This window comes from Mesoplodon bidens (assembly GCF_964165515.1).
Source record: "Mesoplodon bidens genome assembly, chromosome: 9".
NCBI classification, from domain to species: Eukaryota; Metazoa; Chordata; class Mammalia; order Artiodactyla; family Ziphiidae; genus Mesoplodon; species Mesoplodon bidens.
Window position 1 is genome coordinate 51,660,252 of NC_138166.1, and position 25,926 is coordinate 51,686,177.

At 41.2% G+C, this 25,926-nt stretch overlaps 1 protein-coding gene and 1 long non-coding RNA gene across 2 annotated transcripts in view; one reads left to right on the forward strand and one right to left on the reverse strand.

The window, feature by feature from the left end:
* Positions 1 to 25,926, forward strand: part of LOC308622194 — a 207,851-nt gene that overhangs the window by 82,870 nt on the left and 99,055 nt on the right. The window contains exons 5-7 of the long non-coding RNA XR_014016577.1: positions 13,140 to 13,234; positions 20,973 to 21,079; positions 23,444 to 23,672. This is a non-coding gene — a long non-coding RNA (uncharacterized lncRNA). The remainder of the gene's footprint in view (positions 1 to 13,139; positions 13,235 to 20,972; positions 21,080 to 23,443; positions 23,673 to 25,926) is intronic.
* Positions 16,557 to 18,851, reverse strand: FZD1 (frizzled class receptor 1). The gene has a single exon (XM_081244118.1). The coding sequence runs from the start codon at positions 18,792 to 18,794 to the stop codon at positions 16,860 to 16,862; it is 1,935 nt and encodes a 644-aa protein (XP_081100244.1). The 5' UTR covers positions 18,795 to 18,851; the 3' UTR covers positions 16,557 to 16,859.

Sequence of the window (25,926 nt, forward strand, 5' to 3'; positions counted from 1 at the left end):
ATGTTTAGGGTAAAACTGCAAACATTACAAAACTAAAAGAGTGGAAGTGGCAGTTCCTAGGAGGAACTACATGTGACTCTACATTGCAATTTGTCCAGGATGGTCTTATTTTACATCTGTTGTCTTGGCATAATTAGCAACATACCCTTCATTCTCAAAGTCATCCCTGTTTGGATGACAAATTACCTGTTACCTATTCATAACTCACACTCTAGACTTATGTATGTTAACTCTTTCAGTCCATTTTCAAAATTCACTCTCACCCAGGAATTTCAAGAGCTCTGAAAGGTGTCTCACATGTACTCAAGACCATGACCTTCACTGCTCTTGTAAGATGCCCACCATTTTCCTCTTCCTGAGATGTGCTTCTGAATCTTGCAGCATTCACAGAACTTCTATGAAGCTTTCCTACAACCCCTCCGCTGCCCCATTGGCACTGGGCCACTTCCATTTAATGTCAAAACCAGTCAGTTCCACCTGCACTGATGATGCTGTAACATGATAGCTCTAAGTGAACCAAATTGACAAGCGGCCAAAGAGCCAACCCGTTCAGCAACATGAAGTTGCGATGAACATCTCCAGTGGCGTAGGGCACCCCCTTCATGGTAATGCTCTGTCAATGCAGTGGGGAAACGTGATACTAGTGTCTTTCACAGCTTTTAAATGAAAACAGCACTCTTAAATGTTCATTCTCGGGCTTCCTTCTTGGTAGGCTTTAGGGAGGATTACATGGTGATCCATCCAAGGGCAGTACACTTATACATCCCACTCCAAAAACTCTGGCACTAGTTTTCCACCAAGCTGGAGGATTTGACTCTTAGCCTAAGGGGAGCTGTTTTCCAGGAGGTGCCTTGGTTCTCATTAAAACAAAATCCCGATGGTGCCCTAGCTATGCAGTGTGATCTTATTTGCCACATGCAAGTATTTCTTAATCTATTTAAACCCTTGGTCCTCTTTCTCTTTACCTTTTGTCTCATTTGTTTCCCTCCCTGTCCCATCTTTTCTTGACAGTTTTCCAAGCCCTGTGGTTTTTTATTAGTGTAACGTTTTTCCATTTTGTTAATTCTCATACTTTTTATTATTTTTTTATGGCGGTGGAAGAAAGTACGGGGAAATATCTTTCTTGTCAAATGACATCTCTTCTCAACTGTAAAGTTACAGAGAACAGGATCATGTCATAGCACAGACTCAGCACCACATGCATATGAATCCTTAATAATTGAGGTTCTGGTTCTGAAAACGCAACTGAGAATTTATGATAAATTCTTCACATTATTAACTCTTTAACAGAACATGAATATAGATGTTAAGATATTAAAAATATTGGGTTTGGGAAATAGAGATGTATTTTCTTTTTCATGACAACTGATAGCTGACCAAAGGGAAAGAGAGCAGACAAGAACAGTATTTTTGTCTCTTTAGCATCTGCTAACGGAAAGCTTACTTTTCATTAGGGCTGCTTTATGTTAAGAAGTAAATCATACCTGGAAAACTTCAGTTTGGGTAGTTTTCCACTTTTTACATTTTTCTGCTTTGGTGTTCCAGAAGTTTCTCTCATCAGTTAGCTAAAACCCCTTGAATAGTACCTAAGATGCCCCAACTTTGAAATTCAGCATTGCAGCCTACAAGGTGTGTAGACATTTCAGGGCAACAAATAAACTTTAAATGCTTAAATTCCAAATTGACATTTTGTTTGTTGATCAATTATTATATTCCATATTTTTAGGAGGTTTTAAATTTTGCTGAATGTAAGTCATTATTTGATTAGCTTATGGCAACCAGAAATGCTGCTATCAGAGAAATAATCTGATCTGCGGATTGCTTTACCTTCCCTGAAATAATGTCTCTTGTTATTTTGAGATAGCATACCCCCTCTTGTTAGTGACTGACCCAGTGATGGAACCACAGAAAAGAATATAGTATTTGTAAATATTATATAATTGATCTAAAGTAGATTTGATTCAAATAAAATTTTAGTCAGTGTGCTAAGCAATTGAGATATTGAGTAAAATATAAATATTGAGACTGTAGACTGGTAAGGGATAGAGACAGTGATACAAACTATGACGTGAGATGTGATGAGCTCTATGTTAGTGAATGTACAGGATGCTATTGGAGTGCATAGCTGGGACACATAGAGGGTCTGTAGGAGTCAGGGAGATATTAGGCAGAGGACATATATATTAAATGATGACATATATATTAAATGATGACATATTTTTCCAAAGCTATCTAAAGCTTTGGTGATGGGTAGAGGGAGAGAGGAATGTAGTTTTTCAGAATCTTGAATTAGAAGAATAAAAATTTCCCAATAAATAATTAGACATACTGTATATTTTTTTCTTTGGCACTAAGTACACAATTGCATTAAAAAGGCTAATGCACGTATTTCACATTATCCTCCCATACACAGATGACATCAAACTGGCTGATAGAGTGGATGTGACAGATGACAGAATTAAAACTGAGATTTTTCATTTTGGTCTGGCAAGATGACGTTATCTTTTCCTGCAGGAAACAAGATTACATTTATCAGGGATACAAATAAAGGCTTACATTTAGATTAGAAATGAAAGCCGAGGAAAACCTGGTTTCCAGAGCCGATGGGCACTCTGTACCCTGAAGGGCTAAAATCTGGAAAACGTTTTTTTCATTCTGGGATCACTTCTAAAGAGGGACAGTGACAAACCAACGTGCATCCACAGTAGGGTGAGAAGTCAGGAGTGACTGACAAAATCAACCTGACACACCACCCTTTGCTGAGTACCTGCTTTGTGCCAGGCACTGGGGATGTGAAAATGAAGACACTTCCCTCTTGTGAAGCCCATCACTGTCCACCGGGGAAGACCAACACCGAAACGAATCACGTCCATAAAGTCTATACAGTGGCTGCCTAAAAGGTACCGTGGGAGCATGGAGAAAGGAAAATTAATTCTGTCTGGGAGTATTAAGGACCTACCAAGAAAAAAATCACATATGACTTTGGCCTTGAAGACTGCTGTTTGAATTTCCTCAGCGGAAAAGGAGGGCAGGACAAAGAGGGAGTGTAGATAAGGCCTTGCCGGGCAGAAGGAACTTAGAGGCAGGTGTTAGCTCTTCTACCATCTGCAGTAGTCAGCAACGGGAGGGACTGCATCAGGATTCAGCATCTCCTTGACATTGGAGCACTCATGCCGAGAATAGATAATGACTCTATGGTAGTCATTAATGGATTCTATCTTGTTTTTAACTATATGAGTATTATGAATTTTACAGTTTATCACTTTACTCTGGCTCCTAGGAAGGTCAAAGACAAAAATTTAATCCCCCTCCGGTGAGTGTACAAAACCTTATAATACACCCATTGCATATTAAAAGTTTCTACTCACCCAATATAGTAAGTTCTATTATTGGATAGTAATGTTTTATATTTTTCTACATTTATGTTTTAATATACATTTTGATAAGCTATATGCATCATTTTATTAATAGAGTTATATATAAAGAAATAAGTTAGCTATGAACTAGTTCTAGAGTCACTTTCCTTTTTCAGTTTATTCTGAGGTATGAAAACTATCATAAACTTCCTTCCTTTTTTACCATTGAATCACTTTCAAAATATTGAAAGAGGCAAAATTGAGGTTGTATAACTTTGAGAAATATCAAAATCCACTGAACTTTATACTTTTTAAAAGGGTAAATTTTATGGTATGTGAATTACATCTCAATAGAAAAAGACTGAAAGAATTAGTTGGAGCAGGTGGAATGTGTAGGAGACAGATCAATTTTATTTTCCTGTAAAAGTCTTTAATCGATTATCACTTTAACCATCTCTATTTATTCAGGCACTTTCTGTTGTAAATTTCTTTAAAAACCTCATAACCACATTTGTTTTCTGTACCCTTGAAATGTATACAATTTGTTATTTGGAAAGGACGGCTGTTTAATGACTCTTTTTTTCCTTCGTAGTCGTGAGCTGTCCCCTGAATCAAGTATTAAGACTATGTATAGGTAATTAATTAGATCTAATATTTATTTTTGAAATTTAATATCCATCTTAGACCATAAAAACATTTTAATAAAAAAAATGTTGATCAAAAAGTTTCCAGGGGCTTCCCTGGTGGCACAGTGGTTAAGCATCCGCCTGCCAATGCAGGGGACATGGGTTCAATTCCTGCTCCAGGAAGATCCCATATGCCGCGGAGCAACTAAGCCCGTGCGCTACAGCTACTGAACCTATGCTCTAGAGCCTGTGAGCCACAACTACTGAGCCCACGCACCACAACTACTGAAGCCCACATGCCTAGAGCCTGTGCTCTGCAACAAGAGAAGCCACAACAATGAGAAGCCCACGCACCGCAAAAAAGAGTAGCCCCCGCTTGTCACAACTAGAGAAAAGTCCGGGCACAAACCCAACACGCCAAAAGAAAATATAAATAAATAAATAAATAAAATTTAAAAATTGTTGTCCATATTCCCTAGCTCGATGCTAACGTGGCATTCATCCTTCCTGGAGGAGGTATTTCTTCCCAGTATATTCCCAGCACAAAGGAAGAAGCTACTTGAAACTTTACAAGCTCCAGTAAGTTCTAGGGAATAAAATTACTTCATTCTAAAATGACGTGACCGTCTTCTCCTCTGTAACTGTGATTATTCTTCCCTATGAAGCAAATTCTTAACATGCTTAAGACAACATGAGTTTAGATATCTTAGGTTTTTGTTTTTTTTTTAAATCTTGTAAAATCAGTTGGGATATATTTTAGTCCTGTGTTACTCACATTTCCCAGTTACCTAGATTAATTGATGTGAACAACAACAATGGTGCTTTGAAGCACTTGAGTACAACAGTGAAAATGATCACATTTCTTAGTTAATGAATGAATTGCTCTTTCATAAGGCTTTGTTTATGGAAACGAAGAGTATTACCTTGATTAGTGAATTCCCTGGAAAGGAAGGGCCTTCTAAGACGTCAGTTGTACTAAAAACCTAAACAAACAAAATGAGAACTGATGGGAAGCTGAGTTGCCTGAGAGGCCTCCATGCTCAGCTTCTGCCAATGGCTGCCCTGCTGAAAGCGAAGAGGCCCAGCCTGGGGGGAGCCAGAACCTTTTGAAATCCCTCCTCTGCATGCCCATCAATCCTCCACCTGCTGCACTGTTTCCTTCTCTGTGTCGCTGTCAGATGCTGTATGTAAGCAAGAGAGAATCTATACACTTCTCCTTCCCTACCTCGTGATCAGTGAACTGATTGGACTCTGAAAGTCTTCTAACTATAAGGATACCTCTAAGTTAACCTCTAGTTATGGAATTAGAGCCCTATCCTTTTTTTTTTTTTTTTTTTTTGCGGTACGCGGGCCTCTCACTGTTGTGGCCTCTCCCGTTGAGGAGCACAGGCTCCGGACACGCAGGCTCAGCGGCCGTGGCTCACGGGCCCAGGTGCTCCGCGGCATGTGAGATCTTCCCGGACCGGGGCACGAACCCGTGTCCCCTGCATCGGCAGGCGGACTCTCAACCACTGCGCCACCAGGGAAGCCTGAGCCCTATCCTTTTTCAAAAACTTAAAAGAATTTTAGACCTGGCCTTGGCGAAGGGCCCATTGGGCACACCAGGCTGACACCTGGCTATTCTTAGTTTAGATCTTTAGGGATAAAGACAGGCAGGATAGGTCAACTCCCTACTGAGGGTTCTAAAAAGCTAGTTCTTATACTTTTCAGGCTCTGAATCCAGTGAAGTTACAACACGGTCTTTATAAAAGGAGGTTTGTAGATAGGAAGAAGGGCTAGAGGCTTGTCTTGAAGTTGTGTTTGCTAAACCCTTCATACAAGCTTGAGATCCCCTCAAAATGTCCACGCTCTAATTCTTGGAGCATTGTCCTGCATTGATCTAATCATATGCGTCCTTGAAAGCAGGGGACCAGTCCCAGCTGGAGAGAATCAGACAGTGAGAAAAAAGACCTGATCCATGTTGCTGGTTTGAGTATGGGGTAAGGGACCCAAGAGCCATGGGGAGCAGCCTCTAGAAGTGGAAAAGGCAGGAAAAACGATTTTCCCCTAGAGCCTACTGAAGGAAACATAGCCGTGCAAGACCTTGATTTTAGCCCAGTGACACCGATGTCATACTCTGACTTATGGAATTGTAAGACAGTAAATTTGTGTTTTTCAAGTTTGTGGTAATTTGTTACAGCAGCAATAGAAAAACCGATATACTAGACCCTCAGGGGTCACCAAGGCACCAAAATGGCTAGCTGCTCTTTCTATACAAGGAAATAAAGAAATGACCAATCAACTGCTTTGATATAAGCCCTCAACCCTGCTACACTTCAAGCATGAAAATATATTCAGTATGTTCCAATAGTATCAAAGGAGCATTTTCATAACCACTATTGAACAAGCTCCCTTTGGCAATATAGTCAACAGGACAAACAAAGGACTCCTGCAATTCTTCAGTTAGTTATCAGTCTATAGAAGAGTTTATTTCTGAAAGGAAATTATGATTCTCTTCCTGGTCATGATTTAGAGTAGCCTTGAAGAACTGCTGCCATGTTACCCAAGTGTACAACCTACCAGTTAGGTCAGAATTGTTAGCAGCCATAAAGAAATTGAATTTGAAACAGTGTATCCTAAGGTGAGCATGAATGCATAGAAATGCACTTATGCTTTAAGAGCAATATCACTAATATACAGAACATTATTTGTGTCATTTAACCTTAAGATTGCCCATTGACTTAATCTTTTTCTGAATAAGTCTTGTAAAACATGCTTAGCCTGAAAAGAGGATGCAGGAACAATATGGCATTAGTTTGCATTTTCAGTTTCCATCAGCGATAATGGTGAGTTGTAGAAGGAAGAAGGGAAGGGGAGGGCATGTGGGTGAGAAGAGCGAGGAGAGGGAGCAGGGTAGGGGAGAATATTAGGTAGAAGAGGAAGAGAGAAAAGAAATATACAGTGAGGGGAGGAAGACTAAGATCTGTAGATGACTCTCTAGTGCTAAAAATTCCATTATATACTTTATTTCTTTAATCCTCCCAACAACCATATGAATTAGTAAAAAGTTGTTAGTATCACCATTTTAGATAAATGGATCTGAGGCTAAGAACTCATTGAGATTCTAACCACGTCTTGCACATCCAAAATTCTTTCCAAGATGACATTAAACTTCTTTGCGTCCAAGTCCCTATTACCTTGAAATTGATTTTTTTTCTGAAAAGGAGGAAGATGAAAGGTCATATTTCCAATCCAGGATTATGGCCCTATTTGAGAGATGTGTCCATTCAGCTAACACTTCACTGACTCCCATGAGAGCTAGCTCCAAGAAAGATTAGCTGACTTTGGTTTTCATTATATCCCTTTCTTTTTCACCTCTTCCAGTGCCAAATGACCCCAATCTGTCTGCCTTCAGGACACAAAGCATCCCATCCCAAGCTGCTTCTCACATCTACCCCAGCTTCATTAATGAACAAATGGACAGTTCCTGAGGCACTTGTGTCACTCTATGAGGGCTCTCAATCGAGTGTCTGCCTGTGAATTTGTCACATTTGGACCTAGAACATATTCTTAGCCCTCTTATACTTCTGAACTTGAAACACTCCTGGAGCAGAATTCTTGCCCCAGACCAGCCTTCTCAAACAAGACCCTCCTTTTTCCTTGTGAGGACCCAAGCCCAGTCAAATAGTGCAGTTGTTGCACTGCAGACTGATTTATCCTAAATTTAACCAGAGTCTCATAAAAACTGGGAAAAATCCTATGTATGTCCGGGAGAACCCAAGTGTAGTGACAAAGCCAGAGGACAGGGGCTGGGAAAACTGCAGAAAGGCCCCCATCACCTTGGGTCCCTTCAGTGACTGGAACGTCCTTTTCCAAAAGTCGGGGAGGGGAGTAGTCAAAGCTGAGAAAGAGCCTTCAAGATGTCTCAGTCTCCTCCTTAATTAGCTCAATGTGAGTGATAATGAAAACCCCTCGCGTTTGTACAGAGCTTCACTGTTTACAAAAGGGTTTTCATGTCTATTATTTCATTAGTGTCTTCATTTGACTCATGAAATCTCGTGAGTTGGACTCACCCAAGGTACCTTAACATTCTTAGCCCAGTCCAGACTGGAGCCCAGGTTTTCTGCCTCCCGGGCCAAGTTCTTCCTCTGTATTTTAACACCTTCAATGATACAGGGACGTGTAAAGAAAATGGAAATGTGGCATGTGAAGTGTAACAGCATAGTGCTGACACTCGAAAGAGGTTTTTTTCAATAAGCTTATTTAATGTAATTTACAGATTTTTTTCCACTGAAATTATGATACTGTCTGTCCTTGTCTAGATTTAAGTAATAAAAGCAGATTTATTTTGTTGACTGTTACAGGCTGAATGTTTGCTTCCCCCCCAAATTCATATGTTGAAATCCTAATCCCCAATGTATAGGTATTTGGAGGTAGGGTCTCATACTTAAGACTGAATCTGCTGGCACCTTGATCTTGGACTTCCCAGACCCCAGAACTATGAGAAATAAATGTCTGTTGTTTACGCCACCCAGTCCATGGTATTTTTGTTATAGCAGCCCAAGCAGATGAAGACATTGACTACAATGCAATATCATCAGGCTATTCATCAATGTAAAATAAACTTTGCGGGTCAAAAGTAAAGTTCATGCTGTAGGCATAAGTAAATCCGTATTTTTCTCAATCCTATTTTATAAATTTAATATGTTTCATTATTTAAAAATGTGTACTCACAATTTTAAGCATTCCTTTAGAGCAGCGTTTCTCAACTCTGGCACTTTGAATCAGATAATTCTTTGTTGTCAGGGGCTTTCCTGCATGCATTGTGAAATGGTTTGTAGCCTCCCTGGCCTCTACTCACTAGATGCCCGTAGAAACCCATCCACCCCCAGTCATGACAACCAAAAATGTGTCCAGATATTGCCAAATATCTCCTGGGGGGCCAAAATTGCTCCCTATTGAGAACCAAGGCTTTAGAGTCTAATGTGTAGGTATCTCCTGAAATAACTACTTTATCTACCCAACTTTTTTATTTCTTTACCTCGAGTTTAATTAGAAGATAGCAAGAATAGTGTTTTGTTTCAACAACAAAGGCAGTGAAATTTTACGTTCATTTATAAGAAGATTGAGAGGAATGGATGAATCAGAAGGATGACAAGAAGGATGAAGTCAATATAAAAAGGGGTGGACCCTATGGAGAACAGTATGGAGTTTCCTAAAAAAACTAAAAATAGAACTGCCATACGTCCCAGCAATCCCACTACTGGGCATATACTGTGAGAAAACCATAATTCAAAAAGAGTCATGTACCACAATGTTCATTGCAGCTCTATTTACAATAGCCAAGATGTGGAAGCAACCTACATGTCCATCGACAGATGAATGGATAAAGAAGATGTGGCACATATATACAATGGAATATTACTCAGCCATAAAAGGAAATGAAATTGAGTTATTTGTAGTGAGGTGGATGGACCTAGAGTCTGTCATACAGAGTGAAGTAAGTCAGAAAGAGAAAAACAAATACTGTATGTTAACACATCTATATGGAATCTAAAAAAAAAAAAAAAAAAAAAGGTTCTGAAGAACCTAGGGGCAGGACAGGAATAAAGATGCAGAAGTAGAGAATGGACTTGAGGACATGGGGAGGGGGAAGGGTAAGCTGGGACAAAGTTAGAGAGTGGTAGTGTATATATGGACATATATACACTACCAAATGTAAAACAGATAGCTAGTGGGAAGCAGCCACATAGCACAGGGAGATCAGCTCGGTGCTTTGTGGCCACCTAGAGGGGTGGGAATAGGGAGGATGGGAGGGAGATGCAAGAGGGAGGAGATATGGGATATATGTATATGATATTCCAGATAGGCAGAACTACTTGATGATATAAGGATAGAGACTGTCTTTGGAGAGGGTTAGTAGTGCTCAGGAAAGTACATGAGAAGGATACTGGTTATGTTCAATTTACTTATGTGGGTCATGTTTTTAAAATTGTGTTACTTTGTGAAATTTGATCAAATACACACTTTATATGAGTATACTTTTCTTTATATGTTTTACTTCACTAAAATGTACCTATAAGTAAAAAAGAAGTAAAATGGAAAAGTCATTAATTACAACAGAATTTATCCAATGATAAGATTTTGGAAATGAAATGGCCTAGGGCATTTGTTTTCAAAGTCTGAGACTGAGTCCAGAATCTGTATCTTTAACTAACTGGCTTCTGCTATAACTCAAATAGTAACATTTGATAAGTGCTTGGAATTTGTAAATGGAAGTTTACTTTTTTACAATAAAATTGGATAATCTTTTAAAATAATTAATTAATTAATTAAAAGGGGTGGACCAATTCTAATTGAAGAGTTTCATGCAAATAGAAATGTGAATGCCATGGATTGCTTGGTCCACACCCTACATCCTACAACTCCCAATAATCACTGTAGAATTTTAAGTTTATTTACTTCTTTTTCCTTCCTGTAGATACAATTTTTCATTTTGGGGAAAACATGCGTGGTAAACCTACTTACCTCTGAGAAAAAGTATGACAATTAAGTGCTGATATATAGCCATTAGGGATAAACCCTGCTTGAGTTTGTAATCTCATTACTGTGGACTGTTCTGACAGAGAAATAAGAGATCTAAACATAGGCAAAAACCTAACAGTTCCTTACAATCTGATAAACCTTAACATCAATTAAAACAAAGAATGCATTTTATTCCAAAGGAATACTTTTGAGGGTCTTCCATAAAAATAGCTACTTGACCTGGTTTCATAAGCAGCAAGAACAGGGCTCAGTGGCCACTTAGGTTCCTGTATCTATGCCCCATTTCTTCAGGAGGCAGAAGACAGAACAGCCAAGATATTAATGTGATTTATTCCATTATACCTTCATGTTGCGCTCAGCTTCTGGTGACTGGTACTCACTGTCAAGATCAGTTACAAAGGGCTGTGTTCACTGGCTTTTCATCCGGTAATGAACGAGACTAAAACTACAGTGGAATATTTTTAGTGCTGGACCAGTGACCACTACAGAAGCTTTTACTCTATCTTGGAAGCTCAATTTAATCCATGGAATAGGGTGATCCATCATTCCAGTTTGCCCAGGACTTTCCTGGTTTTACCACTGAAAATCCCACATCCCAAGGAACCCCTCAGTCCTGGACAAACCTAAACAGTGGGTTACCCTGTTTGAGTTATGAGTTTTTGACAGAATATTTATTGAAGTTAACTTTTAGAAAGTGTTTTCCAAGAGTTGGAAAGATAAGGTCAAGAATAGTCTCTAAATCTACTTTTAAAGGAAAAAAAATTCTGTTTTATAACAATCAAGTAGCACTTGGCATTTGGAATATACATTTAACTAGCCTGTATGACTTCCAGGTATTTGCTGCTGCGTTTGTGAAGACGAGCATTTCCAAGGGCAAAAGAACAATCTTTTTCTGAGTGCTTCCTTTAAGCAAGGACACGCTGCCAACTTGAAAGGAAATAAAGGCCACACTTTGTCTATGGGGGGATCCTACAGTTATTCCCCTGCAAATTTAATTCAAACAGGTCTTGAGATCTGAAACATGGAGATATCCACAAATTAGAGGATACTCGGATTTTAAAAAGGAAAGAAAAGAAATCCAGGCCACAGAGAACTATCTCAAAGCAGCAATAGTGTTTCGTTTTCATGTTAATCACTCTAGTCCTGAGAACATGTTTTGAAAGTCTATATTGTGAATAAAATTTCTCGAGATTGTCTCTATATGAAATATGCATATTACAAATTTTAAAACCTAAGTTATTGTCTTCCAGCAAGTCAATTTCATTAAAAAAAATAGCATGCGTGTATAAAATGTGCAAATCAATGTTATTCTAATACTTCGCTTTTAGAATTATTAATTATACAAATATGCCATTCAACTAGCGTATTAATGATTCCTTTAGAAAATGCAGCATTATTTTAATTTTATCACTCAAAAATATACCTCTTTAGAATATCACTATCTTAAAAGGATTTATTTAGAGAAGTTGCTATTGGAAAATGTTATTCTATTTTTTCGAACAATTTTTAGAATCTGCTTGACTTATAAAACTGATAACCTTCAGAACATTTATTATATATGTTCATTGTAGGATGTACTTTATAGATTATACTTGATCCTGTCCATTACATCAGAAAGATTTGTGATAAATCCTTTTACTTGATCCGTTGTTAGGGTCCCAAACCAACTTATAAACAAAAATCCCCAACGTAAGTGTTATTATATTTAAACAGGAACTTGGTTCTGTAATGGAGTAGAGACCCTTGTCACCACAGATCATGATAAAACTTAAGAAAATTACTGTAGAGTCTGTCTTTATATCACCAGGTTACACATAAGCTATTTTGTCACTATAGTTATGGTTTAACACATCCATTGTCAAAAGTATGACCGAAGTGAATAGAAATATTTAAGCCCCAAAAGTTTTAGGGAATTCTGAGTCATGAAACTCAAGTAATGTTTCTCAAATTCTAGGGGCTATTGGTATCTGCCAACAGTTCAAAACTATAGATATAAATCTTAGGAGTCACCAAAATTAATTTTACCTTGTTTGGTACTTCCCTTGTAAGACCCCATTTCAAATGTAAGGGTCTTAAAAGTCTTGAATTTAAGGTGGTATCACAATTCCTTTTTAGTAATGTAACTGGAGAACTCTTATATGTAGTCCACATCTTAGTTTGGCGCCTACAGGTTAATCCTGCAAGACTTTGATGTTAGTATATTCTGTGAAGTATTTTTTTTTCCGTGAAGTATTTAATGACGATATTACTAGTGTCCACCTCAAGACATATGTAATGGTCACATTCTGATTATCTCTCAGGCCCCAGTTACACAGAACATTATAATCAGAAATGTATCAGAGACGTCCAGTGTCATAACACTGGTTTCAATTAATTGCATGTACATTGCGTAAAATCTGGTTTATAGCCAAAAGATGGATTATAAAGCAATAAAAACAAGAGTAGCTGAAGTTGAACACAAACACACACACTGAAAATATGGCATCTTTAAAAAAAATAAGTATGTACCATGATCGAAACACGATACCAGGGAAAGTGATCTGAAGCCCCCCAAGTCCTGAAATGGTTTGTGGTTTAAGCAATTTTTTTTTTTAATTGGCCATCAACTCTTCACTGTGTTCTCCTTTCCTAGTTCAATGCTGGAGTTTGGGAATGATGCAACTACAGCGGAAGGCTTCAGTGCTCCGTGGAGACAAAAGAACCAAGACAGTTAACTCAGGCTAACAAGTGAGTGCCTCAGACAAACTGAAAAATCCGGTCCAGCTGTTTTGCATATGTTTGACACTAACTGGCTTTTAGATTAAAAATATGACTTTCTGCCCCCGCAGAAAGTTTAAGTAAAAAATGGCTTTTTTTTTTTTTTTTTTTAAAGAGCATCAGAAAGCTTTCATACTATGTATATACTTACTACAAAAGCTGAACCAAGCACACACACAGTAAGGGGGAAAACTGACTCCAATTGATAGCTGGTTTAAAAAAATAAAATAGGCAAACCAAATAATCTGAAAATAGGGTTTGTCATGGAAACAGCATATTAATGGGACCATATTCCCAGTAGCTTTATGGTTTTTCAGGCAAGTCTTATTTTGCCATCACTGTTGAAAGGAACAAAAGAATACACTGGCTTTCTATAGGCTACAGAATTTAAAATAAGTTGTTTTGTAAAAACAAAGCCTGCTGGTGGCTTAAAAATGTCTTTTCAAATTACTTAAATCCAGCATTTTAAAACCTGTCTGCATCAAATTTTATAGTTACATCATTTTAAGGACACCCACAATAAGAATGCTTTGTATTTATTCTTTGAATAGAGACTAATAATCTTAAATTTTTTTCCAGAAACTATCTGGAAAAACTATCTATCTATTAAGACCTGTTTTAATTTAGCCTAAGAATTGCAATTTTTTGTGTGCCTACACAATAAAACCTTCTCCAATATCTATTATATTAGATTAATGTAACAAAGAAAAAAGAACATAAAGTTGCACCTTGCTAATTAAAACTGAATGCTCTATTTTCAATTAGATTTAAGTTTTTCATTTGCCTTAAAATAAATAATGATGATGACTTATAAGACAACTGCCTTATAACCATGAAACTAACTCTATTGTATTAAAGGTCTTCATTTTAGCCCCTTGTCATTTTATCACAAAATGTTTTCATGGGAAAATTTAATATAGATATTTTTAGTGTATAAAGGAATAAGAGACTTGTCTTCCAAAGGTATTTGAGGTTTTCCATCTGGCATTCTCCTTTTCTCATAACCTTATTTCCATATTGTAAAATATATAAGTAAACTTTGTATATTTTATAAAAATAAGTGTGTATATACTTATGTATATATTTTATAGAGAGATATAGATATATGTATATATACACTCTACATATTATACACTTACATTAATTCTAACTAAGAGTAGACCAACTAGATAATTCCTCTAGGGAAGGTTCCTTGAACAATATAAAAATGGATCTTCAGAAGCAAACAACAAAACAGCCTTATACACCCAACTGCTGCTTAAAATGCTTATAAACGCACAGTCAGTTAACCATTTATTGATTGCCTATTTATGGTTTTGGAATATCCAAGATTATGGAAAGTATAAGATAATACTTCATAAAAATCGTGACAAAGATGATGGTTGATGATTTAAAAATAAACCTCCATATTATAGAAAGTTACATAAATTTACCCTTTAAAAAAAAAGCTGTAATAAAATTAGAGTTCTCTTTTTAATAATCTTCTTTGAGTAAAGAAATAATTTGCAAACTTCTGTTTTATATTGCTACTGTCATGGAAGCAGATCTTTCCTAGGGACTTCACAACATCAATCACTACAATGCAAGTCGGTTAATTCTTTGGGAGGACTGGTCTGAAGGTTTAAAGATAGACTTTTTCGTTGAAATTCCTGAATTTATATACTGTGGGATTGGCTATAGACACTATAAAATGTAAAAGTAGTTCATAGTGCATACAGTTCCAGCTCTATTATTTTCAGGCACGAAAACCATATAATTTTGTACAAAACTTTGATTTTTTTATTTGCGAAATTAAAAATATGGTATTATATATATAAACTTCTATTCCTCTATAAATATAGATGATTTTGTGATAATGAACAGAATAAATGCATACCAAATTCAAAGACCATTGTCATTTTAGGGTATGACAGACATAGATAGATTTAGGTCCTAAGTACCGGCATTTTGATAAACTCTTAAAGTTTAAAACAATACAATCAGGAGGATTGCTTTTCTCCTCTTTTTCACAGAGAACTAAAGTGAATATTTTTAAATGGCTTTGAAAGATTTACATTTGACACATTTCTGTAAATCCAAAAAGGAGCACACAGGATTTAGTGCAGTAGACCTGCACACATTCTCCCTTTAGCATGCATGCCCATATTTTGTTTATTTCAGGAGCTAATCCCATCAATTATTCCACCTCCTTTACCTCCTGGAATCTTACCAGGTTATTATTAGTGATGTGGATTGTTTCTCCCTCAGAATGTGTTGTTGAATAATAATCGTAATAATATGTTGAAAGTGTACAAGTTTTACATTTTAAAGTTTCTGATATATGTCTAATTATTATTTGATTGAAAATAAGAAAGTAGCACTTCATTTTGAGGACGTCCATTACACTGATATCTCCTTCAAGTTTTCATATTCAGTTTACCGTTTTGCTGTCCTGTTAAGGAAAGCAAAGATCAGCTCCTTAACAAAGCTTTCCAGGTGACCTAACATTTCCATTTTACAGAACGGTAAACCTTTATGCAGGCTGTCTCAATCCTAGAGGCAGGTTGCCAGGCATCCGTATGCAATTAGAATTAACATTTTATAACTCCCATCTTCAGTCTCTCCCAACCCACACAAAGATTCATGCTTCTTCCCAAATCTCAGTAACCACATCTTTCCATGACGCTGGGCAAACCCATACCAGGTTTTAGACGCTGGAGAATGAAATGAGCTCATCCACCAAAAATTAGACTTAAAAAAAGTTTGGCATTGGTTATCCCACTCACCCTCTAACCAACTTAGGTGGAAGAAGGGAGTGTCTGGGCGTTTGAGGCCAGAGCGAGGGAGGCTGCAGCTGCCAGTGCCCACATCCGTGGGCCTCCTCGAAGCTAGGGGTAAGGTTCTGGACAGTGAAAATTTCAGCTTCAGATAGTCTAAGGGACAGGCCTTTGCAATCTGGCCCCAACAAGGGCTGACTTGGGATGGGCGGGGTTCCACTCTCGGACTTGCAAGCTTTGTGCAGTTCTGTACCTTAAAAGCCCAGACCCCAGCAAGGACGGGGAGGGAGGGAGCAGACAGAGGAGCAGGAAAGTGATCCGGGCGATGCAAACCCCAAGCGCCCCCCACCCCGCGTCAGGGAGGGGCGCGCCAGCACCAACAGAAGCAACGAGCAGTGAGCTCTGGTTTTCTCTCTGCGGTACTCTGCAAAGGGCAAGAAGAAAAAGTCTCAAATTGTTAAACCGCCCTAAATAATTACAATTTAAACCAAAAAAAAAAAAAAAAAGAAAGTAAAAGAAAAACCCGTGAACGGTCGTCATTTAAATACAAATATACTTACAAAAATCTTACACAGGCTATTTACAATCATAAAAGCGTACAGTCCCGGTACCAGAGCAAGAGAGGTCTGTCCATCCTGCTCTGGCAGTTGGGCCCTCGAGTCCCTCTGCCCCCAGGGACAGAAGGTTTTGCAGGAGCCTTGTTGTTAAAAGGAGCCCGCGAAAGTGAATGGCTAGTGAGAAAGCCTCGAGTAGCCAGACTTGGCAAGGATTCCATAGGGCCAGCTTTTTGGGGTGGCTGGGACCAGGCCGAGGGCTGGGAATGGGCTGAGTCCCCAGTCTCAGACGGTGGTCTCCCCCTGTTTGCTATTGGTGAGCCTAGTGTAGAACTTCCTCCAGGAGTTGAGGGTCTTGCCGGACCAGATCCAGAAGCCTGACGTGATGCCCACGATCAGCGTCATAAGATACTTGATCATGAAGACTGTGAAGTCAGGGCTCATGGGCGGGTGCGGCGGGGCGCCGCCCGCCTGGAGGTGGGGGCAGGGGATAGCATAGCTCTTGCAGCTCTGGGCCACCCAGCTGCGCTCCCACTGGTCCCGGAAGGCCTGCTCGTAGAAGTAGCAGGCAATGACGATAGTGGCTGGCACCGTGTAGAGCACGCTGAAGACGCCGATGCGCACCATGAGCTTCTCCAGCTTCTCGGTCTTGGTGCCGTCGTGCTTCATGATAGTGCGAATGCGGAAGAGGGACACGAAGCCGGCCAGTAGGAAGGACGTGCCGATGAACAGGTACACGAAGAGTGGCGCCAGCACAAAGCCGCGCAGTGCGTCCACGTTGTTGAGCCCCACGAAGCACACCCCACTCAGCACATCGCCGTCCACCTGGCCCAGCGCCAGGATGGTGATGGTCTTGATGGCCGGCACGGCCCAGGCGGCCAGGTGAAAATACTGCGAGTTGGCCTCGATGGCCTCGTGGCCCCACTTCATGCCGGCCGCCAGGAACCAGGTGAGCGACAGGATCACCCACCAGATGGAGCTGGCCATGCTGAAGAAGTAGAGCATCATAAAGAGGATGGTGCAGCCCTCCTTCTTGGTGCCCTGCGCCACTGTGCGCGCCCCGTCCTCCGCGAATTTGTCGTTACACACCACCCGGTCCTCCAGCAGGAAGCCGGCGATGTAGGCCACGGCCACTGCCGTGTAGCAGCCCGACAGGAAGATGATGGGCCGCTCCGGGTAGCTGAAGCGCCGCATGTCCACCAGGTACGTGAGCACCGTGAAGAGCGTGGAGGCGCAGCACAGCACTGACCAGATGCCGATCCAGGTGCGCGAGAAGCGCAGCTCCTCCGGCCCAAAATACATAAGCCCGTACACCTTGGTCGGCTCGCAGGGCGCGCCGCAGTCCTTCTCCCCCAGGAAGTGGTAGTTGAGGTAGGAGGGCACCTTGAGGGCGCGCGGGCACGAGAACTTGCCTCGTTCCGACGCGCCGGCGCCCCCCGCGAAGCCGCCCCCCCGGTACCCTCCGCCGCCGTGCTGTGGGTTGCTGGTCCAGAACTCAGGCAACAGCGAGGGCGTCGGGGTGCCCTTGTCCGACGTGTTCTGGCCCACGCACAGCTCGCCAGCGCCGTGCACCGGGAACTTCTCGCACTTGAGCGTGTCAGGCCACTGGAAGCCGAACTTGTTCATGAGCGCCTCGCAGCCCTGGCGCGCGCGCTCGCACAGGGAGCGGCAAGGCGGCAGAGCCTGCTCCAGCACGGTGCACACGGGCGCGTACATGGAGCACAGGAAGAACTTGAGCTCCGCGGAGCACTGCACCTTCACTAGCGGGTAGAACTGGTGCACCTCGAGGCCCGCATCCTCCTGGTTCGTGTGGCCCAGCAGGTTGGGCATGATGGTCTGGTTGTACGCGATGTCCGTGCACAGCGGGATGGAGATGGGCTGGCAGTAGCCGTGGTCCGGTATGGAGATGCCCCGCTCGCCGTTGTACTGCTGCCCGCTCTGCTGCTGCTGAGGCGGCGGGGGCTGCTGCCCCGGCCCGGGCCCCTGGCCAGCCGCCTGCGCCCGGACCCCCAGCAGCAGCGGAGCCTCCAGCAGCCAAAGCAGTAGTAGCAGCCCGCGCGCCAAGCGCCCGGAGTCAACTGGGGGGGGACGGCGGCGGCTGCCCGCGTCCCCACTCCCCTCCGCCACCGGTCCAGTGCGGAGCGCCCCGGCACAAAGTTCCCAGCTTGCGCCGCTGGCGGCGGCGGCCCGGGACTTCTTAGGCGCCTCCTCCTCAGCCATACTTTCTTGGCTCCTTTCTTGGCGCCTCTCGGCTGGGGCTAGATGTGGCGCGGCCGGCGGCTGCTCCCCCTGCGGCCGGGGCGATCTCCTCCCCGCCGGTGCCCTCCGTCGAGCCCGAGCAGTGCTCGGCCCGCTCCACCGGCTCCCGCTCCGCGTCCCGCAGCCGCCGCCGCCGCGGAAACTTGCGATTCATGAAGCGCGGGCTGCGGGGAGAGCCCGGGTGGCTTGGGCGCGCCGGGGTCGCGTCCCGCCTTCCTGGCCCTCGGCTAGCTGGCTCCCGGCTGGCGGCGCCGCGCTAGTGGCGGCGGCCGGGTAGAGCGCGCAACTCTCGGCAGCCCAGCAGCCTCGGCTCCCCCCTGCGCCTCCGCCTCCTCCTCCTCCGCCGCCGCCTGACCATTTGTGTCAATCCCTCAACTCGCTAGCTCTCCTCTCCCTCGCGCGCCCTCGGACCGGTTTCCAGGCGCCCCGCAGTCTGTCTTTCACCGGGAGGGAGGAGCCTTGAAACAGACGCGGAACTGGAGGCTCAGGGGCCGTCGCCCAATCGCTGTACTGACTTGCCGGCGCAAAGGGCGCCAGCCGCGGTGTTCCCAGAGCGAAAGTCGGAGGCGGGCGGGTGAAGGAGGAGGCGGGAGAGGGAGGAAGTAGTATTGGTGCAGAGGCACCTCTCGGCACAAAGAGTGGGTTTGCTGTGAAGCGGGACAGGCTTGGTTGCTTTTGCGTCTGGGGAAGAAAGGGCGAGGACAAGTAGGAGAATGGTCCCATATGCTGCTGGAGATAATGAATAGGAGTCGGCGGACCGCGCGATTTAGCTTTTCTTTTATCCATTTTTGTGTTTAAAAATTCTGCTCTTAACGCTGGTTACAAACAGCAAACCAAGTGCTTCGATCAGAACAGATACCTTTGACTTAAGGAACGCAAGGCTTCCTTTGAGTTTGTATCTGTCGAGGTTTTGTTTTAAATATTACTCTCAAATCCTAGAGCTCTCAGGCTGGGCTTGGCGGGCTTTGGACGCGCCATTTCCCCCCAGGAGAAGTTCACGGGATCGCTCTCAAAGGAAGAAAAACAACCACCAAACACAAACTTTGATGGAATTTAAAAAGTAAAGTCAGATATACAGTCCGCTATTATTATCTTTTCTGTGGTCGAACTCCTTTTTCTCCTCTTTATCAATCCAGAAACAGAAGCAAAGAGAAACTGCCCATTAAATATTTAGAGAGAAAAACTTGAGAACCCGACGACCTCTGAGGGAGCAGAGGAAGCCCGCGCTGCCTGAGACCCCAGAGGTGGTTCGGAGCCGGAACTGCGCCTGGGGGCAGCCTGGGCCCTGGGGGAGCTCCTGGGAGCCTTCCAAAGCCCGGAGACGCCCACGGACCTGTGGGAAATCCTGGGAGGGTCAGACCCGGGCCAGCTTGGTGCCACAGGCCGGGCTGCAGAGTGGTCTTCCACTCAGACGCAGAACTGCGGATGCCGGTTCACAAAACAAACAAAACAACACAATTCATCTCAGCCGACTTACATTCTTGTTGTTTTCGTGTAAGATTTTTTAAAGTGATGCTTTGACTACGTGACTCAGTTTTATCAATAAAATGCCACTGTATTATTAATTCTACCTAGGATTGGTTGACCTATGATTAGACTCTCTCTTGGTATACTTTTCTACAGTTATTTTCTATCTTTCGTTCATTCATTCATTTGTTTAATAAATACTTACCAAGCTCATATTATGCTATAAGCACTGTTAGGTAGTAGAATACAAAGATAAGCAAGGCATGGGCTGGCCTTACAGGAAGGCATAGTGCAGTGGGGCACAGAGATGTAGATCAGTTCTCTTGATGCCCATCCCAAAGCTAGAGGAGCACAGGAAAGCAGCCAGCCAGTGGAAATGGGTAGGGAGGGTTCTGGGGGAGAAGTGAGTGAAAGGTGCAAAAGACAGGAGCTCTGAAGTGCTTAAATTGCTGCAGGGGGAGGGTGGGTGGGTGTGGCTGAGATATTATGAGGAAGGCAGGAGAAAAATTTTAATCCATGCTAAAAAGTCTGGGTTAAATTATATAGACAACAGGGCGCTGTTGAGGGTCACTTTTTCCCACATAAGCAGGGGGTGGCTGAACAATATTGTTATATATCTGTTTGATATGTTAAACTCAACTAAAATGCAGCTTTTTTGGTCTTTTTTTAAAGAGCAATGCTCCTCAAACTGTGATCTCTGAACCAGCAGCAGCACCTGGGAACTTGTTAGAAATGCAGATTCTCCAGCCCCATCCATACCTACTGAGTCAGACATCCAGGTGAGTCTGATGCACTCAAAGTTTAAGGACCATTGCTCTAGAGAATAACTGTTGTATCCTTTTCTACACTGAGCACTATACTAATCATTTTGAGGTTAATTCTATCTTGAAATTGTCTTATTAGTGGATACCAAATGGTATTTTATATTGGGCCTGATCATTTACTGTCTAATCAATCTGGTCATCAGATCTACAAAATTGAATTGATCATCTAATTCCCGAGAATGAATCAGACCACCGAACTGCCTAAGGCCACAATGACTGAACATAGAGCCCTCATTCATAAATCATTTAAATCATGAAACAGGAAATTCAACTGGAAGTAAAATTCTTCATTCTCACATAATTCATAGGATGGATTTTAAAAGACAATACCAGCTGGATAATGTACCCACGAAAAAAAGTTCAGTTTATCACTATTCGCAGATACTCTCTTAAGGGCCCCAGAGTTTTTCAGAGCTTTACAGTGATTCAGCAGGTGGCTTCAGGATGACTGGGAAAGAGGGAAGCTGGGGCACAATGTCATTGGGAAGCTTAAACATTAGTCTACATGTAAAGGTCACTACTTTAGGTGAGGGTCACTTGTCCTACATACTAAAAGGTCACTGTGAATTTCATCACCACGCATGTTGGTGTCTCTAAAGATTGTGCACTCATATCTTTACCTGTTGAAATGAAATGATATCTATTTGTTTCAGATATATATATTATCATTTTTCAAATATTCATGGATGTAGTAAATTCATAAAATTCATATTTGTTTTAAAGCATTTCTGGATTCCTATTTTTTTAAAGAAAATGCAACAGGTATCATAATGAATGTACAACAGGTATCATATGTGAATGAGTGTGTGTGTATGTGTGTGTGTGTGTGTGTGTGTTTTGACAATAATTCATGAAAGATTTTGGTATTGAAAAGGAGGCTGGGAAGCACAGGTGTTCTCTGAGGTCCTTAGAGCACTCACAGTTCATAGCTATTCATTTTATCCTCCAGCATCCTGGCCCACAGTCTCCCGGGGACACCTTTTCTCTAGCCTCTCACCCTGATGCTCTTTCTTCTGCTGATAATGTCCCATGCTTAGAAACTTTACCAAGCCATGTTTCTTCTGTCACTCCTCTTGTGTAAAGACTACTCTGTCTTGTGTTGCATTCTCTCAAGGTCATTCTTGGTGACTGGGCTTGGTGAAAAGTCAATTTATTCTAGTGTTTTAATTACCAAGAAGCATCCAGTGTATTAAGCATCCACCATCACCATCACTTCAGATGCTTCCTCTTCTCCCCCAAAGGGGTAGGGCACAGGGAGTTTAGCAGAATGCAGTTCTGTTCCCCAGAGTAGCTCTGTCCTGCTTCAAAAGTTGTTCTCTTGAAATATGTGAGCTTCTTTTATCTTCCACTGGACAGTGAAGTTTACTAGGGAGGAGGCTCAGAAGTGCAGTCAGAGCTTAAAAAAAAAAGAAAGTCATTTTTGCCAGATCATGGAACCAGAAGGAACCCAAAATATCATCTAGGGACTAGTTAATTTTCTCCAGTTTATAATTAAGAATAGTAGACCCAAAAATGTTAAAGGAAGAGATACAGGTTAAATGGCCTTGTTTGGCATGAATTTTGTTAAATGCTTATTTTAATCCTTTCTATATTCTTTTGAGTAGCTATCGTTCTTTTTATTTTTTAAAAAAATCAGTTTTCTATAGAAGTTTTCTCTCAATGGATTGTGTAAAAAAAGACCTTGTCAAAAAATTGCTTCCTGAGAGTTATTTTCCAAAGTTAAAAAAAAAACAAAACCTAGGTTGTCTTATCTATTTTTTATACCAATACGTTATTTCATTTATCAAACCTACGTGATACAGAGGAAGATATTAAAATCAGGAACAGTTCAGGGTGGTAACCAATAAAAATTAGTGTTATGGAAGGTCTTTTGGGGAGGTGATAATAGCAGTGGGTAACAAAATGTAAGAAGGAAAATATGAGCAGCATATTTTGACATTAATCTAAAATATATTATTCTCTCATATGTGGTGGAAGGGGTTGAGATCCACAGATAAAAATTACTAAGTAAGTATGAACTATTATGAACTTGGTAATAAAAATATTTCAATTAGGTAAAAGCTATAAGCATAACCCAATTCCTCCTTGATACTGATTCTTCAAGCATCAGTCAAGTTTTCTTATATCAAAGATCTTGTTTTATCAGCCCTTGCCCAAATCTTCTGAAGTTTCTCCAGACTGCTTATGTCAGGTTGAATATGGATAATTACCAGTTCCAATTACATACAATTGGGTGCACACAGACTCACCTGGAGTTAAGTGACTGCTCCAGGTGCAACCTGGCAGATATTGAGCTGCTTTTTTTTTTTTTTTTTGCAGTATGCGGGCTTCTGTTGTGGCCTCTCCCATTGCGGAGCACAGGCTCCGGACGCGCAGGCTGCAGACGCGCAGGCTCCGGACGCGCAGGCTCAGCGGCCATGGCTCACGGGCCCAGCCACTCCGCGGCATGTGGGATCTTCCCGGACCGGGGCACAAACCCGTGTCCCCTGCATCGGCGGACTCTCAACCACTGCGCCACCAGGGAAGCCCCCAGACCTTGAGCTTTTAGGTGAGTTATTTGTTGCTGGCTTGTGGGTGGCAGGATTGAATTGTCCTTGTTGAATAACAGAGATAACACAGGTTAAGACTAAATTTTTGAGCACCTACCATAAGTATTTGGCATTGTTTTTCTTAATATACACTATGTACACTTAAACTTTACTACTTTTTGAAGTAGGTAGTAATTATTATCTTTTTTTAATAGATCAAGAATCTAAGGCTCAAAGCAGTTAAGTAATTTATTCAAGGTCCCATAGCCAGGAAGTGCCAGAGTAGGCCTTGTTTGTGACCAAAGTCCATGAATTTCCATTGGTAACATTACGCAAACATGTCCTCTTCTAAAAATTATAGAAGAAAATAATGGTTTCTGGGTGTAGATCATGATGATTCCTCAGTATTCAACATAGTCTTCTATACCAGGATCTAAATGTATCAATGCTGGGACTCACTGAAGAGTTATATCAGCATTTTCCAAATTTTTTCTGTGAAATACAATATCTTCCCCAAAGATGGTCTGTGAAAAAAATTTGATCAAATAAGTTTGGGAGAAGGCCACACTCTATGTCCTTACTGGGGATTCATGGTAGCCTAATAAAACCTCTGAGAAGTCCTGAGGTAAAGAATCCTTTTTAAACTTTGTCTTACCTAGTATTTCCCACTTTTGGGATACACACACACACACACACACACACACACACACACACGACAGCTTGACACTTATGCTTTTCATAAAACAGCTTGAGAAATGTTGGATTAGATCTAAGATATTTTAAAACTCAACTTTATAAGGTTGGACTCACGCCTCTGTATCACTTTTGTATGTTAGGAACGGAAAGTGAGAACTTGGTTTACTGTGCTTTGAGTGTCTGATGCTTATCTTTGAATTGCTTGTGAAGAGATTTTGATTGGTTCAGGAGCTGGTGGTGATTAAGAACAGCTGGGCTATGCTATTCCCACCTTCCTCGGAGGCATCACCTGAGGTCTGTTATATTGTCTTTGTAGAGACACTTTAAGCTTTCAGCATAGATTTCTACTTCTTTCTTCTTGAATTTCTAACCCAGGAATTATGGCAGAAGCTAATTCTTAACTTCCAAAACATCCATATTCTTTTGCAAAAACTCTAAAACTAAATGTCTTTTCTTTCTTAATTTTTTTCTTCGCTCTTACACAAATCTGTTCTTGACATTGGTGAGATTGTTCTTGGATTCATTTATACACAGAACCTCAATTTATAGGCTCTCTTTGAAAAGTCCATCTTTTGAGGACATATATTGCTTTCCCTAAAACAGCTTATCAAAGGAGACTGTCAGGTTGACTCTCCTGACTTTTATCTTACAGGGCACTTATAGCCGATTAATATTAAGATCCTAAACTAACTTATCTTTTGTGAGTCAGCCATAATTTGTTAGAATTTACATTTTAAACATGGTTAAGACTTAAAGGTTGAATATAGATGGGTATATTCAGTAGGTCTAGGTTTGAATCATGGATTACTTATACACAAATCTCACAGAACACATTTAAAAAAAATAGAAGTATGAAAGGAAGAAGAGATCACCATCATTGAATTATCATCAGTAAGGTTGGGTAATTATTACCCCCAAATCTTCTTATAGTTCAAAGATTAAACTATAAAAGAAGATTTTGCTAAATATATTACTTAAATCTTAGTTTAAAATACAAAGAGCTATCTCAGGACTCTGCTTTAATGAGTTCTGTTGTCATTATGCAATTGGAAATAGTGTATACTATCTGGGAAAACTTTTGCAAAACATGTATGCATTTGTATTCGATTTAAAATGCAGTCCTTCTGTGAGGCCCTGGGAAAGAAATATAGATGATCCCTTGTAAATTAAAATGTTATGTTTCTTAAAGAGGCCTCTCTGATTGGCTAAGATGTGGGGAGCATAGTTTGGAGTCATTTTGGTGCCGAAAGAGGTTTTTAAGAGTGCAAGTAAAACTTGTGCCTCTGGAAGTGAGCATGTCTGCTCTCCCTTCTGGATGACTTGACATTTTGTGTGTGTGGGGGAGAGATAATATTATACATCTTTTAACATCATAGTCTGATCAAATTGTGGGTTTTTTTGTTTGTTTACTTGCTTCTTGCTTTAACCTGAAATCCTCTGGCTGAAGATACAACGTGTAAGTCTATCCATGGTGTCTAAAGTATTAGTAAAAATTCTTCTTAAAATAACATCTTTGGAATTATGATTAAGAACAAATGGAACAGGCAACCAGACATTTTCATTGAGATCTGACATCTC